The sequence below is a fragment of the Miniopterus schreibersii genome (genome assembly GCF_964146895.1).
Source record: "Miniopterus schreibersii genome assembly, chromosome: 8".
Lineage (NCBI taxonomy): Eukaryota > Metazoa > Chordata > Mammalia > Chiroptera > Miniopteridae > Miniopterus > Miniopterus schreibersii.
This window is the reverse complement of record NC_138109.1, coordinates 77950504-77966814: the sequence shown is the minus strand read 5'-3', so window position 1 is coordinate 77966814 and position 16311 is coordinate 77950504. Positions and strand designations below refer to the sequence as shown.

General features: G+C 37.1%; 1 protein-coding gene across 3 annotated transcripts in view; it reads right to left on the bottom strand.

Annotated features, from left to right (window-relative positions):
- The window catches only part of LOC308561150 (E3 SUMO-protein ligase RanBP2), a 65173-nt gene that overhangs the window by 14873 nt on the left and 33989 nt on the right, over window positions 1-16311 (bottom strand). The window contains exons 18-22 of one of the 3 annotated variants that reach the window (XM_081145733.1): window positions 13228-13363; window positions 9960-10054; window positions 4078-8851; window positions 3425-3502; window positions 286-456 (exon numbers count right to left, since the gene is read on the bottom strand). In XM_081145733.1, coding sequence (XP_081001859.1) covers window positions 286-456; window positions 3425-3502; window positions 4078-8851; window positions 9960-10054; window positions 13228-13363 — 5254 coding nt within the window. Of the gene's footprint in view, window positions 1-285; window positions 457-3424; window positions 3503-4077; window positions 8852-9959; window positions 10055-13227; window positions 13364-16311 lie in introns of those variants that run through there. The other 2 variants (XM_081145734.1, XM_081145735.1) reach the window with 2 other exon arrangements.

Here is a 16311-nt window from a genome sequence, read left to right as displayed (position 1 = left end):
TTATCGCTACCCCATCCTTTAGGACTCCAAAGAAACTATGATTGCTTTCAAATGCCTCAAAATACCTGCCTGCTCATGGTAGCCATCCAAAAATGCTAACTTAGTAAATGAATACAGTTCTTTCAATCATTACATCCACTGACTATACAAATATTTAAGATAAACATCTACTTGCAAGGACAGCAGTGATGGGTTTTAAGAGCAGGCTTAATATAATTTAACCTCACCTCTCCCAATTACTAAAATTAGCATAAGAAGAATGCTTTTAAAATAAAAAAGGTTTACCATCCTCTTCTTCTTCGCTAACATAATCTGGTCTATTCTTATAGCAGAAGAAAGTTGGAGGAAGTTTAAGTTTGCTTGCAAGAGCTCTGTGCTCAGGAGTTGGGGTTAGCTCATATACAATGAGAACATCATCATCTGAGGGAAGGTCTTCAGGTTTTATTTTCTCTTTTGCTATAACACAAGTCAAAAAAATTTATAAAGACAGGTTGTTAAGTAATAACAATATTCTAACTGAAAATAAAAAACTGTAGAACTTGTCTGTAGGTTAAAATAGCATACTAAAAGCACATATACTTTGATGTAGACAGAACTCTGTAATAACAATGAATTCGAATTAGTAATAGGCATTAGGAAAACAGAATTTAATGTTCTTTCAGAAACCCTTAGTGAACACAATCTATTTAAAAACAACAACAAAAATCACCCTGGCCAGGGTGGCTTAGTTGGTTGGAGTGTCATCCCATGCACAGAAAGGTCATGTGTTCAATTCTCAGTCAAGGAGCAAACCCAGGCTGCTGGTTCCATCCCCAGTTGCTGTACGTACAGGAAGCAACCAATCAATGTTTCTCTCTCTCTCCCTCCTCCTTCCTCTCTCTCGAAAATCAATAAAAACATATCCTCGGGTGAGGATTTTTTTTTAATCTGCTTTTTACTTACTGATCATTGAAAAAAATTACTATTAATGGCTATAATTTAAAAAGGTATTTAAAAAGTGATGCCAAAGCCAGGTCAGACTGGCTCAGTGGTTGAGTATCGACTTATGATCCAGGTCGTGGTTCAATTCCCAATCAGGGCACATGCCTGAGTAGTGGGCTCAATCCCCAGTAAGGGGCGTGTAAGAGGCAGCCTATCAATGACTCTCTCACCACTAAGGTTTCTCTCTCTCTCTCTCTCTCCCTGAAATCAATAAAAACTTAAAAAAAAAAAAAAAAAAAGGCTGCCATAACCATAACTGACATACTAGACGATAGTTAGGCAAAATATGCATGCATTTTCAACAACTGAAAAAAATTAAAGCAATCAGAAGTAAAAACTAGTGTAAATATGAAACTAGTACAAGGCCTACTTTGATTAGTTCCCACAAGGCTAGTTAACAATTGCGAAGGATGGTAGGTGATTAAGAGTTACATCGAGTTTTGAATGTTTCCAAGCACTATAACAGATAAAATTAAATAGAAACTGTTACCCTATAGGTCAGTAATACTATAAGAATTTAAGACAACTACTATAGCTGAAAAACCAACAGGGACAAAAAACAAGAACAAAAAAAAAAACGGGAGGGAAAAAATAGAGAATTCTTCAGACAATCTGCTCTGGTGTATAAAAAAGAATTTCTGGCCCTGGCTGGTGTTGCTCAGTGGTTGGAGCATCCACCTGCACCAAGGTATCAGCTTGATTCCAAGTTAAGGGCACATACCTGGGTTGCAGGTTCAATCCCAGATTCCAGTCGGGGCATGTGTGGAAGGGAACCAATCAATGTGTCTCTCAAATGGATGTTTCTCTCTCTCCCCCACTCTCCTCCCCACTCTCTCACTCCTTTCCACTCTCTCTAAAAGTCAAGGACAAAAAATGTCCTCAGGTGAGGATTAACAAACAAAACAAAAAAGAATTTCTGGGTAAAGGAACTGATAAATGGTAAAGTAAGTAATTCATGAGCATGCTATGTACCAACTGATACTGTCCAATATGGTAGCCTAGCCAATGTGGCTATTAAGTACTTAAAATGTGGTCAGTCCAAACTGAGATGTACTGCGAGTATAAAAATACACACTGGATTTTGAAGGCTTGGTACCAAAAAAGAAAAAGAATATAAAAGATCTCATTTTTTTTTATACTGATTAGAATTATAAATAGTACTTTGGATATAATGGGTTAAACTGAACAATTATAAAAATTAATTTAATCTTTTCTTTTTTCAGCTGTTTATTTTTTTAATATGGCTGCTAGAAAGTTTTAAATTACACACACAGATCACACTTATTTCTATGGAATGCTGCTGCTAATCTGGAGAACTAGAGCCCTTTACAACATTAAACTTGCCTTCTGCTCTCCTTCATTACAAAAACTTGTGTCAGTTCCTAGCCAGGGAAAGTACAAAACACCATGAGAAGAGATTCTTGTTCCAGTTCTCTTGGGAACTGGTAAAGACATCTTAGGCATACTGAAGAGCCTGCTGGGCAACCCTAGTTTCCTCATGTCTAGAATCTTCATCTCTAAGATCCTTTGGGACTCTGTCAAAATCACATCTGAAACAGAATAATGCTGTTTGTCCTAAAGTAGTAAACTGGTAAACTTGCTTAGGCCAGGGATTCTTAACCCAGGGCCCAGAGCCTGTAAGTATATATCCTTTTAAGAAAAAAAGCCCACACTTTTCACATAATTTCTCACAAACTGCATCCTTTAAAATAAAGCTTAAGAGTTGCTTTAGCTAGTAATAAAATGGGTATACTTTTAAAACTGAAGGCCCCTGAAATCAAGGATTGTCACTTTATCAATGTACTTGTTTGGCAACCTATAACACAGTTGGGTTGCTCAAGATATGTTATCAGACACTAATAGGGAGTTTTCCTTTCCCCAATTGTGCCCTTGAAAGTCTTTAAGAGATTCCATTCTTTTACAGAAGGTATGTACTACATATAATAACATACCAGGAATATAATGGTGGATGTTAAAAATGGGGTGTGCTTTCAAATGATTATTTTTCTAAAACATGTCCAAAAGAATAGCCCTAAGGGGACACTGTTTCATGTTGTATACATGCTGTTGCCATCACATGTTTGGATACAGGCTGACATTCGTGACTAAAGATAAAGGTTAGATAAAATATAGGTCTTCATTAAGCAGAATAGAAAATAAAGAGTAATAAAGTACAAAGCAGCAAAAGGTAAAGACCTAATAGATCGATCTCAAAATAATGTTATGCAATAGTGAGAAACATGACATCCAAATACATTAAAAAAACAGCATTAAATGGTATTACACCACCAGTCAAAAGTTACTTGCTTTTAAACTGGCATTCTATAACATGCACACTGTAGTGTTAAGTACTTAATTTCATACAGCCACAGTTACTTTGCTAAATACTACCAGCTGCTAAAAAAACTGAAGACATCTCATACTGAGAATACTCGCTCTATACCTTCGTTCTCAGGCTGTGAGGAAGGGGTGCTGGTCCAAAAAGCCATTGGATTAGATTTAAAAAGACTAAAATTAAATCCTAGAAAATAAAGAGTATTTAATTTTGAGAATCAAAATGAATATGATGTTAAAATAAAAAAAGGCAGAGTCCCCAATTTATTCCAATTTGGCCATTTTACGTCTTCATTTATACAAGAGGTTCATTCTTCGCTCATTTAATAAACAGTGGCAAGACTACCTTACACAAAATGCGAACATCTCAGTAATGTGGGGTTTTGTTGAGTGACAAGAAAATAACAATAACAAAATGAATACTTAAGAAAAAAAAAAGCTCAAGTTAATGTTCATGATTCAAGTACGAGTGACTAAACTTCAGTACTTCACTGGGTTCATGTGCTCTGCCCTAAGCGCAATATAAATATCTTCCAGTTATTAAAATCTCCTAAATAACTTACACACATACTCTCTGTTACTGTTTGAACAAACAGGTAAAATACTTTCGGAACGAAAAAATTCTGCGCCAATGTGTTTTGGCTGTTCGCAAAGCAGTTTATGACCCAACTTTTAGTAAAACATTAGTATCCTACAAAGAGTCTGCATCAAGATAAACATTAAAAAGGAAAATATAAAAATCTATTAAGAATAAGTGCTTACCCTTCTCTGGTGTCTTAAAAGTGTAATTAGTTGAGAACTCTTCCTTTTGAAAAGCAGCAAAGAGATTTTTGACTTTGCCATCTGGAGATTGTTGAACATCAGAGTTCTTTGACTCTTGGCAGTTATCAGGTTCCATTTGTCTTTCAGATCCACTCTTAACTACCGCACTAGTTTCACTATTATTTTTTAAAGGTGCGTTAAAACTGAATCCAAACAAAGACCCAGTAGCTGAACTGTTGCCAAATGTAAATGGTTTTGATCTTTCACTACCAAAAATACTTTTAACAGACTCTGAACCAAATACAAACTTAGGAGGAGAAACTACTGCTTTAGTTGCTGTTTCAGATGTGCTAGACACATCTCCAACTTCTGACGTTGCATCTGCTATATCGTCACCCTGAAGTAAATCTGTCCTTTCTTTTGTGGTTTCTTCTAACACAGCTACAGCGATTCGGCCACATGGTGACTCTCTGGGAGTGGTTGAAAGAGAAACATGAGGTGTTATCAAAGAATCTTTTTCTTGGGCTATTTTTGCTTCATCAAATATTTTCTTAAATGAGTCTGCAACATCCTGTAGTTTAAAACGGACAGCTAAATGTTCTACTTTTCTTTCTCCATCTGCAAAATCACATGCAGTCCACACCCACACTCTTTCTGTCCCTTTCATATTTTGCAAAGTCATGTCTGGAGTTATTCTGTGATTGGCACAAAGTTTTAATACCTGGTCCCTTCTCATCACTATGCGAACTTGCTTATTCTCATAATTCTGTAAAATCTTTATATCACCAATGCCTCTTTCTTTCCACTGGCCAACATCTTTATCATACCTATAGAGTTTTGCTCTGTGACTAAAAACAACTTGTTCATTTTCCTCACCACTGGACACTTCAACTAGATCAGGCAAAGGTACAACAGGTTCAAAGTACTGTCCATCTCTCTCTTCTTCTTGAGTAACATCAGATTCTTCATCAGTGCCAACTGTGGTCCCACTCTGATTCAACTTGGCAGGAGACTTAGATGGACTCAAAGCAGATTTAAAACTAAAGTTAAATCCTGTTGTTGACTCACCAAAGCGGAAGAGATTTTTTCTCACAGGGCTACTTGTCAGTGGAGAAGCATGTACTGAGCTACTACTAACACTATCATCCAAAGCATCCTCCCCCTCCCTTAAATCATAGTTATTCCACTCTAATGTGGGTCCAGTGTTTTCAGGATTTAGTTTGGCGGTTATGTCTGAAACACTGGCAGCACCTGCATCTGAATTCTTACTTTCTTCCTCAGTGACTTTTGTTTGATCATTTGTCAAAAATGTCTTGAAATCTTTGAGTCCACTCTTCATTTCTTCAGCTCTCTGTATTAACTTGGCAGCTCTGCCAGTATCCACCAATTTATGAGGCGTCTGAAGTGGTATATCTAATAGAAGTCGCTGGCATTCCTCAAATTTCTGCTTGAATTCTTCAGCAAGCTCTGGTGTTTTAAATTTTGCTGCCAGCTGCTCTAGTTTGGCATCACCATCAGAAAAATCACTAGCTAACCACATCCATGCTCTATCTGATCCAGACAAAGGCTTCAGATTCATTGTAGTGGTTATCCAATGATTAGCACACACTTTTAGTACTTGCTCTCGTCGCATTAACATTCTTAGTTTGCCATTGACTTCATTTTTGAGAATTTTTAAGTTCCCCAAACCCCTTTCTTTCCACTGACTTATCTCAGCATCAAATCTAAATAATTTTACCCGCTGTGAATAAAGAACTTTTTCATCTTCTTCTCCTGTTACAAGTTCTACTTTTTCAGGCATTTGAACTACTGGTTCAAAATGAATGTCATCACTATCCTCAGTCTTATAGGCATCATCATCTTTCTCAAGGTCAGTAGAAGTGTCAGCTTTATCAGCCATTTTACCACTCTGCAATGAGAATAATTTTTCTCCCGCACCTGAAAATCCCTTGAAATTAGGGTCTTTTTTGCCAAATTGAAATCCTTCTCCTGAAGTTGACTTTGCAAGATCTGCAAAGGTAGACGTGTTTCCAGTATGACCAAATATCATGCCACTACCACTCTTCTGACTGCTAACACTGGGAGCCTGAAAACCATTGTCATTTTCAACGGGCTTTTCACTCTTCTTCTCTTGATTTCCCTGCTCCTGAATGCCAAATTTAAATCCATCGGCAAACGCCGGAATAGAAAAATTAAATCCTTCTATTGTTGACTTAGAGTCTGTATTAGAAGAACTCTGACATGTAAATGAAGGTATATTTTCTTGATCCACATGCCCAAATTTAAATCCTTGTTCTGAGATTCCAAATTTAAAAGCGTTTTCTGAAAAGTTACTTTTAAATCCTGTTCCCATCTGACTTCCAGAAGAGTCATTTAACTTAGTTTTTGAGCCCAATGTGAAAGCTGAAGGAGCTTCCGCAATAGGTTTATGAGTTGGTTTAGAGGCATCACAAGCCACACATTTTAAGGAAGAACTCTCATTCCGCACAAGGCAAACACTACAGTCCCATTGTCCTTCCTTCTTGGTGAACATTCCTTCAAATCCATTCTTTGTGGCCTTGCTTGTCTCTGAAGAGGTAGGAGCTGGAATAGCAGAAATAGGCTGATTTTGTGTTCTTGGATTCTGACAAGCAACACACTTGGTAGTACTTGCTTCATTTCGCACAAAGCAAACACTACAATCCCACTGTCCTTCCTTCTTGGTGAACATTCCTTCAAATCCACTCTTTGTGGCCTTGCTTGTCTCTAAAGTACTAAACTTAAAAGAGGCAGGTACTGGAACAGCAGAAGTAGACAGACTCGGTTTACCAGGATTCTGACAAGCAGCACATTTTGTAGCATCTGCTTCATTTCGTACCAAGCATACACTGCAATCCCACTGCCCATCCTTTTTAGCAAACATGTCCTCAAATCCACTCTTTGGAGTTTCGCTTATCTCTGAAGCACCAAACTTACAAGCAGCAGGGGCTGAAGCAGAAGTGGGTAAATTCTGTTTTCTTGAATTCTGACAAGCAACACATTTTGTAGAGCTCCCTTCATTTTGTACCAAGCATACACTGCAACCCCACTGTCCTTCCTTTGCAGAAAAAACGGATCTGAAATCATTGTTAACAGGCTTGGGAAGATCTCCCTGACCAAATTTAAAGGAAGGTTGAACAAATAAAGATCCACTTTTATTAGCAGACTTTGTACTCTGGCATGCACTGCATCTAGATGCAGTAGGTTCATTTCTCACTCCGCAAATACAATCCCAGTGACTTTCTTTCTTTGGAATCATCAACCCAAACCTATCTGGAGTATTTTCTGGGCTAGTTTTAAGAGTGGAAACAGTTTCATCTAACAGTGGGCCGAGGAGCTCTTTATTGCTTGGGTTTAGATTCTGGCATGAAACACATTTCTTAGCAGTTGCAGCATTCTTTAATGAGCAGCTGCTACAATGCCACCAAGACCCTTCTTTCTTTGCTACTTGAAATTCAAAATTCATGTTTCTGGCATCAGATTTGCAAATATCCTTGTTATCATGACTTGTAGGTTCCTTTATGATTCTCATAGCCTTTGCTCCTGAGGCTTTTAAAATGTTCTGGGCCTCTTCAAACTTGCACTTAAAAAGTGCTGCTTCCTCAGGAGTTTTGAATCTAATAGCAAGTTGTTCTGGTTTGGGCAACTCATCTGCATAATCAACAGCATGCCATACAAAAGATTTGTCTGACCCAGCATTTGGTGTCAGTTTCATTTCTGGATTGATGTAATGATTTGCACAGATTTTTAATACTTGCTCTCGTCTCATTAGAAGGCGAATTTTACCAGATGTTTTATGTCTTAGTATTTTTACATTGCCAATTCCACGTTCCTTCCATTCTTTGGATTCTGCATCAAAACGGTACAATTTTGCACGATTACAAAAGAATTCTTCTTCATCTTCTTCACCAGTTTTTACTTCAATCTTATCAGGAAGAGGAACCACAGGCTCAAAGTGAGGTCCATCATCATCGTCGTCACCATGGGTACTCCCTCCATCTGTTTCATGATTCTTGCTGGCCAGCTCTGGAACAGATTTTCCAAATACTGATTTCACTGGACCATGGAAGGGAAACATATCATCACTTCGACGAAAACCAGAATTCTTTTGATTTGGGCCCACATTTTCAGTAAATGACATTCCAGGCACAGTTTTGCTTCCGAAACTAAATGTATTTCGCGGTCCAATAGTTTGACTAGCTTTTGCTCCACTGTAACTATCTCCTTGCAAAGGTTTTTCTGAAGTCAAAAGACCTAAAAGGCTTTCACTATTATTGTAAGCCATAGGAGGAGGCTGTGTCACAACCTGCGGTGAGGAAAACGTGAAATCACCATCATTTGATTTGAAGTTTGAGTTAAATTTAAAAGGAGTTGACTGTGTTGTATGTGCAGGTGCTGTCAAAGATGACCTCATTCCTTCACCTGGCACTGGCTGAACGAAATTAGTTTTACCAAATTCTGTAACCTTAGATTCTGCAGATCTTGAAGCATGAGCTGCAACTGGAGGTTTTGTGAAATATCCTGGTTCTGGCAAAGGTGGGTTTGTGCTTGTCTGTTGACTATTGTAATTAAAGTAATCATCACCCCTCGGTGACAAAATTCCTGTGGCAGGAGACTCAAAACGCAGTGGAGGACCATACATCTCTTGAGAGAACATACAAGCAGATGTACTTTGCACAGGTGGTGTGTGCATCTGTTGTGGATAGCCATAAATATGCTGTTGAGGTGGAAGCCTATTCATGCCATAAACTGGACCCTAAAAGAAAAAAAAAAGTTTAAATTTTTGTAGGTTTCTACAAAACTACAGATAACTAGATACAAACCAATTTTCACGAACCACAAACATAACTATTATAAGGTAAAGATATCATTAGGTAATGTAGTGCATCAGTAGGAGAAGACGGCATTACTACAAAGATAATTATTTTCCTTCTCGGCATATAATAAAAATTGCCTTAATTCATGACAGAATCTTAAAAATTAAATTCTCCTACAATAAACGCACAGGAAAAATATCTTCTTCATTCCTAAACAATGTGCCCAATGATGTTAACAATAATGATGATGATGGCCATGGCTGGTGTGACTCAGCTGGTTGAGCATCATCCCATGCATCAGGAAGTCACTTGGTTCAATTCCCGGTCAGGAATTGCACATGCCAGGGCTTGATCCCCAGAGGGGGTGTGAAGGAGGCAGCCGATCGATGGTTCTCTCTCATTGATGTTCCTCTCTCTCTCACTCTCCCTTCCTCTCTCTCTCTAAAATTAACAGAAAAACTTATTTTTAAAAATGATGGTGGTGATGACCTAACATTTATTGAGCTTTTACTAATGTGCCAACTGAGCAATGTTCTAAGTACTTTACATATATTATCTCATTTTAATATCCTCAAAAACCCTATGAATTAAGGCATTATTATCCTCATTTCACATATGAGGCAACTAATGTATAGGGAGGTTAATACACTTGCCCAAGGTCACAATGAGTAGAAAAGCCAGGGCCTAAATGCACCCAAACCTTCTGTCTTTAAGCTTCACATTCAACTACTCTTGTAATACTGGGTCTTAGCCACTTCAGACCTGAACTTGGTGGCTCAGCAAGGACATTCTAGTCCTATTTCTGCCAAAACGGAATGATGAAGGAACCACCACCACCCCACTTGAAAATATTCTAAATGTTCACACTTATTGTAACATAAAATAAGATGACTACGAAGCATAACTTCTCTATCTGGAAATTTAAAATATCTATATCTTGTGGGACATAAAAGTTTTAATGTTGAACTACTTCTTGAATTTCTTTGAAAAAAGCCTGAACAATTAAAAAGGAGATATTTATAAATGTATATATTATTCCTTTGTTACCTTTGTGGGAGTAACATTAGCTGCTGGTCTGAGAAGACACTGGGAATTATATGCTGGTGACTGACTATAATGTACTGAAGGGCCAGTAGTTGCAACTAAAGAAAAAAAAGAAAGAAAAGCACTGTTAAAAAAAAACCCTATACTATAGTTAAGACTATCTAGGCAAGAACTATAAATACAAAAGCAATAGAAATCAAAGAAAGATTTAAGACTACATAAATTTTTTAAAATTTCTGTATCAAAATATACCATAAACAAGATTATCAAATGACAAACTAGGAAAAACTGCTAAATATGACACATGAGGAATAAGAGCACCACAGTAGTCAACAAGAATAAGCACCTCACAACAAGCATCAAAAAAGCAAGAAGGAAGTGGCTGGTCAACTTTCCAAGAAAGAATGATATGAATGCACAGCCATGGTTCAACATCAGAAATATTGAGAACGCACTAGTCATGGGAAAGGTTTAAGGAACCAAAATGCATCTGATGGCCTCAGGGCCATGTTTTTGAAGTGAACCTTGAAAATCTGCACAAGACAAGGTTGCATTTTATAAACTCAAACTTAGAATGTTCAGGCCAAAAATCACCTGACAAACCCATGAAAAAGGATCTCACAAGTAACACAAAATGTGTTCCTGGGGGAGAAGGGGGGAGAACACATCATGGCTGACACTCATTCTAATGTCCAAACTATTTCCTCCATCTGATCTGTTTTATGTGAGTTTTACCAGAAAAGCAACAACTAGAAGACACTCATGTTGACGGCAAAACTACCAACAGTCATTCTCTTGATCTGCTTAATAAAAGTTTTACCAGAAAACAATACAGCTTAAAGATTACTTAGGCCTTCACAAGAAAGGAGGAATCTAAATTGTGACCCAAGAGATGCTAAACAATTGATTCTGGAAAGCACTGAAAAAGACCCAGAAAAAGCTAGCCAGTCTAAAAAATTGCCAAAGAAGCCCAAGTCTGATTTTGGAAAACGAATGAACTGCCTGATGAAAGTGATTCTTTTGGAATATTCTGGGGAGAAAACAGGCATAGAACAAGATGATGGACATGAGCCAAGAATCCTAAAGTCTGAAATTTAACTAGTGACTTTATCAGTGACTAATAACTGTTAAATAATGGGGGGGGGAGGAGACTATTAAAGAGTTCTTATAAACCTATTACAAAAAGCACCCAATGAGTAGATAACTCAGGAAATATAAAGATTATAAAAGTGATGAGCATGCCTAGTGACAGTATTTTTGTTCTTAAAAACTAGTAAAGGTTTTTATAAACTGATAATACTTAACACTAGGCAAGAATACAAAGAGAAGGGCACTATTAGATATCGGCGATAAGAGTGGAAACTGGCATAGCTTTTCTGTAAAGCAATTTCCCAACACAAAAGCATTTTTCAAATACCCTACGATCCTGGGACTGTGTCCACAGCCCTACTTATAATGGCAAAAACTGGAAATAATAAAAACTAGGGAATAACATTTTTAGTACTTCTACATGATGGAATACCAGTACATTCATTAATAGTATTTTCAAAAAATATTTAATAACCAAATGCTCAGAACTTAAATATTTTAAAAACAGGCTTACTAATCAACATATAGCATAATAACATGGTAACAATCTCATTAAAAATTATTTATGTATACAAAGAGAAAGGACCAGAAGGAAATGTTCCAAAATGTTAATAGAACTCTTTGTGATACTGTTAGCTTTTAGTTTTCTTTACACTGTTCAGTATGTCTTAATATTGCCTATAAATTTATTAATCATTTTTTAAATCATCTTATTTTAAAAAGACAAGAACCATCTTGCTATATTTTTACTTTCATTAAGAAAAACAAATTTGTAAACACAGGAATAGGAATCAGGAGATATGAATTCTCAACCATAAAATGAGGATGTGCTGCTTCCACACATTTTGTCAGGTAATTACAAGAATAAAATGAAACAATCTGAATGTTACATTTGTGTCTGTTTAACAAACTTTTATGCCTGTACACAAAAGAAATGGAAATTGTGACCCAAAAGGTGACAAATAATTCCACACAGCACTCAAAAACAAAGCCCTAGAAATAGCTAGTTTACTTATCTTCTCTGTACACAAGGCTCTACAGAGTACACAGGGTTTTTAAGTAAACAATGTTTGAACTCTTGATATCTCATATATTTGTCTACGACTTATGACACTTAGTAAAGTTTGACTTTATAGAGACTATTATTATTTTGCCTGCATTTACAAGACACTGTCACAAGAGGATAGCAGGGCAGCCTTAAGTATGGCTCCCAAGGACTATCACACAAATGTACTAATTTAAACTAGATCAAAGAATTCTAAATCTTTCCTGGGTTAAAACCAATTAGAAAAAAATATGTACTACCACCATTCCAGGAATCTGTCTCATGTAAAAGAAACCTATTTTTGTCATCATTTCTGGGTGCCTGAGTGCAATGTATCACACTGGCAAATGGCTTTAAAGTTAGACCACTGGAGTTTGAATCCCGATTCTATCAATAATTACCTTGTACAATAATGGAAAAGTTAACTACCACTTCTAAACCCATTTCCTCATCTATAAAATTAGGATTAGTAATAGTACCTACCACTCTCAGTTACTGTGTTTAGCACTTTTGCACACAGACAACCCACAGGAGGCACCATTAATACCCTTTGGTTCATTAGCATTTACTGAATACTTTAAGTAAACACCTAATACACACCCATACTTACATAAATGCTCACAATTATCATGAGTCAAGTATTATCTCCATATTTTGAATAGACAAACTGGCTCAGTGAGGTCTAATCTAATATGGTCTAACTTCAAACTCCTTCCTTTTATGTATGACCATGGTGTTTTAAAACAAGATTTCCTATTAATATCATACTTCTGGGTATTCATCAAAATAATTCCTGAGAAGTTTAAGCTTTTTAATTAGGCATCTCTTAATGCATAATGATATCAATTAACATTTTTCAATTATAGGAAATAGTTCCACCTCAGTCTCAGTTCCTCTGACATGTGCATGAAAAGGTTATTTTTTAAACCTTTACATACACAGTATCAGATAAAGTTTGTTTTGTTTCTGCGTAGGGTTATAAAACATCTCAGTAATACCAACTGCAGCTTAAGTAATATACAGACACATATAGACATGTATATAAACAAATGTTATACACAAGGCAATTTCACAAGTGATCTATGTAAAAGAGGAGGAAGTACAGTGATCTACTAACATATCCAGTTGCCAACTCACCTGTTAGTGGAGCCCCTTGAAAAGTCTGTGATCCCTGATAGCCATCAGGCACTGGATCTGGTCCATAACATTCTGTAGACCAACGATGAGGGGACCCTGAGTTACTGCTATTTAGTTTCAATTCCTGCATTTCTTTCTGTTGGAAGAAGAAAAAGACAAAATTTCAAGCAATTATATAATGCAAGCAACAGTGATAGAGCAAACAAGTATTTTAAATTTAAATACTCGATGATGCCTTTTTAGGGACTACATTCCAGTAAGATCAGATTACCAAATGCTGACTTAAGAACATGATCCTTAATTTGTTAACAACTCATTTGCTCCCCTTCTTTCACTCCTTAGTACCATTAGCTAATTCATTTCACTCTAGAGTTAAGAGTTAGCTCTAACCTAAATAACTGAGTAACCTTGTAAATGGCCTCATCTCCATTTCCCTTCTCCATTTGCCTAAATTAATCTTTCTAAAGTTCAGCTATAGCTACAAATTAAATTTCTTTCTCTGAGATTCATGGTCCTCAGCAGTATTATCCCAAACATTTTTCCAGCAATCTCCTTTCCACAATGCTTTACACTTCACCCTATGTGGATTACTCAACAATCCAAATTACCCCTCAATACTAGCTTTCCACTTATCCACATTTGATGTAACAAAACACTACTTATCCTTCAAGGTGATACTCAAATGCTCCACTAGGAAAGGAAAAACAACTAATATTTGCTCAGAATATACAGGGTGGGACAAAATAGATTTACAGTTGTTTGTATGGAAAATAATACAATAATTAATAAATAATACAAGAAAACAACCGTGTTTTGCACACTGACAACTGTAAACTTACTTTTGTCCCACCTATACTATGTATATAATAATATATTCCGAGCCCGGCTGGGCGTGGCTAAGCGGTTGAGTGTTGACCTAGGATCCAGGCGATTGGGGTTCAATTCCCGGTCAGGGCACATGCCTGGGTTGAGGGCTCGATCCCCAGCCGGGGGCGTGCAGCAGGCAGACCATCAATGACAACTCTCTCATCATTGATGTTTCTCTCTCTCTCCCCCTCTCCCTTCCTCTCTCTGAAATCAATAAAGATATATTCGGGGAAAAAATTTTTAAATAAATAAATAAAAAATAATAATAATATATTCCGAGCACTTTACCTAAGTTTTTAATCCTTACACATTTAGATAATATTAGTAACTTACATCTTAAAATGAGAAAAACACATGCAGGAAATAGCACAGCTAGAACTGAAACCAGATTCTACTCCAAAAACATTTCATAACACCATTCTGCTGCCTAGACAAAAAGGCAGACATATGGCCTTCTAATGGTATCTCTGTGGCTATCAGATCTCTGTCATTTTATAGACAACTAAATGACAACACACCCCCAACCCTAGAACCTATGAAACGTCCCTTACAAAACAGGCATTTATCAAGAAACTACTTTGTTAAAAAAAAAAAACAACGCACAACTATCGTGTCATCAGACAACAGGTCACAGTAGAAAAAAGTATCAAGTCTCTCTGTGTAGGTCCAGGTATCTGACAAGTTATGAGTGAAGTCAGAGACTGAGTCAGAACATTTGCTACCTTCTTCTAGAGGCATTTTCAAATACAAATTTCCCAAAAGCCTTAACTACTGGGGTCAAAAATTTCTCAAATTTCAAGCTAAATAAATGTTCCTCCACTCATTCATCTACTGTGTCTAGTCCAGATACTGTACATCCATAAATAAGAAACTGGTGGCATCAACAAAAGGAATTTATGCCCGGCTGGGAGTAGCTCAGCGGTTGAGCATCGACCTAGGACCCAGGCGATCAGGGTTCAATTCCCGGTCAGGGCACATGCCTGGGTTGCGGACTCGATCAATGACTCTCATCATTGATGTTTCTATCTCTCTCTCTCTCCCTCTCCTTTCCTCTCTCTGAAATCAATAAAAATATGTTTCTTTAAAAAAAAGAAAGAAATTTACTGGTTACTATTGGTATCTAGACTATAGTTTTGAACATGCAGTTAATGCTATAATCATAATTTTAAAAATTCAAACTACTGGAAAATGTGATGAGAACTGGTTTCAACAATTCACTTTATAGATGAGAACCAGAAAGAGAAAAAGGTAAGAAAATACCTGACCCAAGATGGTTAATTAGTGGCAGAGTTAGTACTAGAACCTGGCCTTTCAGACACATGGACTAGTGTTCCACTACCCTTCCACAAAATACAATGGTGTGTGCCTGAAACCTATATGGTAAGTCAAGACTGTATATAATAACAGGCCACAATTATACAAAACTGCGATAAAAATCTTTGTGCAAATTCAAAAGTACATTCCCCTCCCACAGCATTTTTAATGCTCACACACTACTGATAGCACCATGATAATCACACAATTATCAATTTCCTTGATGTAACCTTAGAAGTATGAGACTGATTTAGTTCTAGCTCAATGAGCACAAAACGACCTACCTGTACTTTCAATTCCAAAGTAAAGTTCCTTTGAACCTTATAGTTAAGGTCACTTGTATATAGTTCAAATGAGATCACGTACATGTTAACTATTCCCTTACATAATTAAGTCAAGTTCATATGAAAGTATTAAAAAGATAGATTTTCTGAAGTTTAGACCACTTGTCAATTCCTAGCTATAAATTTAACACATACCCCACAGTCAGTCTGAGAAATGAATTCATAGACCAAGGTATTTTTGCTAGTTCAATTAAATCACTTGGAGACCTCCTCTATGCCAGAAACAATGCTATGTTTTGGACAGAAGAGTCTGTGCCTTTGAAGGATTCACATCTGGTAAAGGATGCAGACATAGATAATTTCAAAATCATGGTGATGCCGCCCTGGCTGGTTTTGCTCAGTGGTTAGAGCATCAGCCCGTGCACCAAAAGGTCACGGGCTCGATTCCCAGTCAAGGGCACTTACCTGGGTTGCAGGTTTGCTCCGCACCCCCCATTCGGGTTGTGTGTGGGAGGCAACCAGCCAACGTGTCTCTCTCACATCAATGTTTCTCTCTCTCTCCCTCCCTATTCCTCCTCCACTCTCTCTCTAAAAAAAAATCAATGGAAATGTGTCCTTG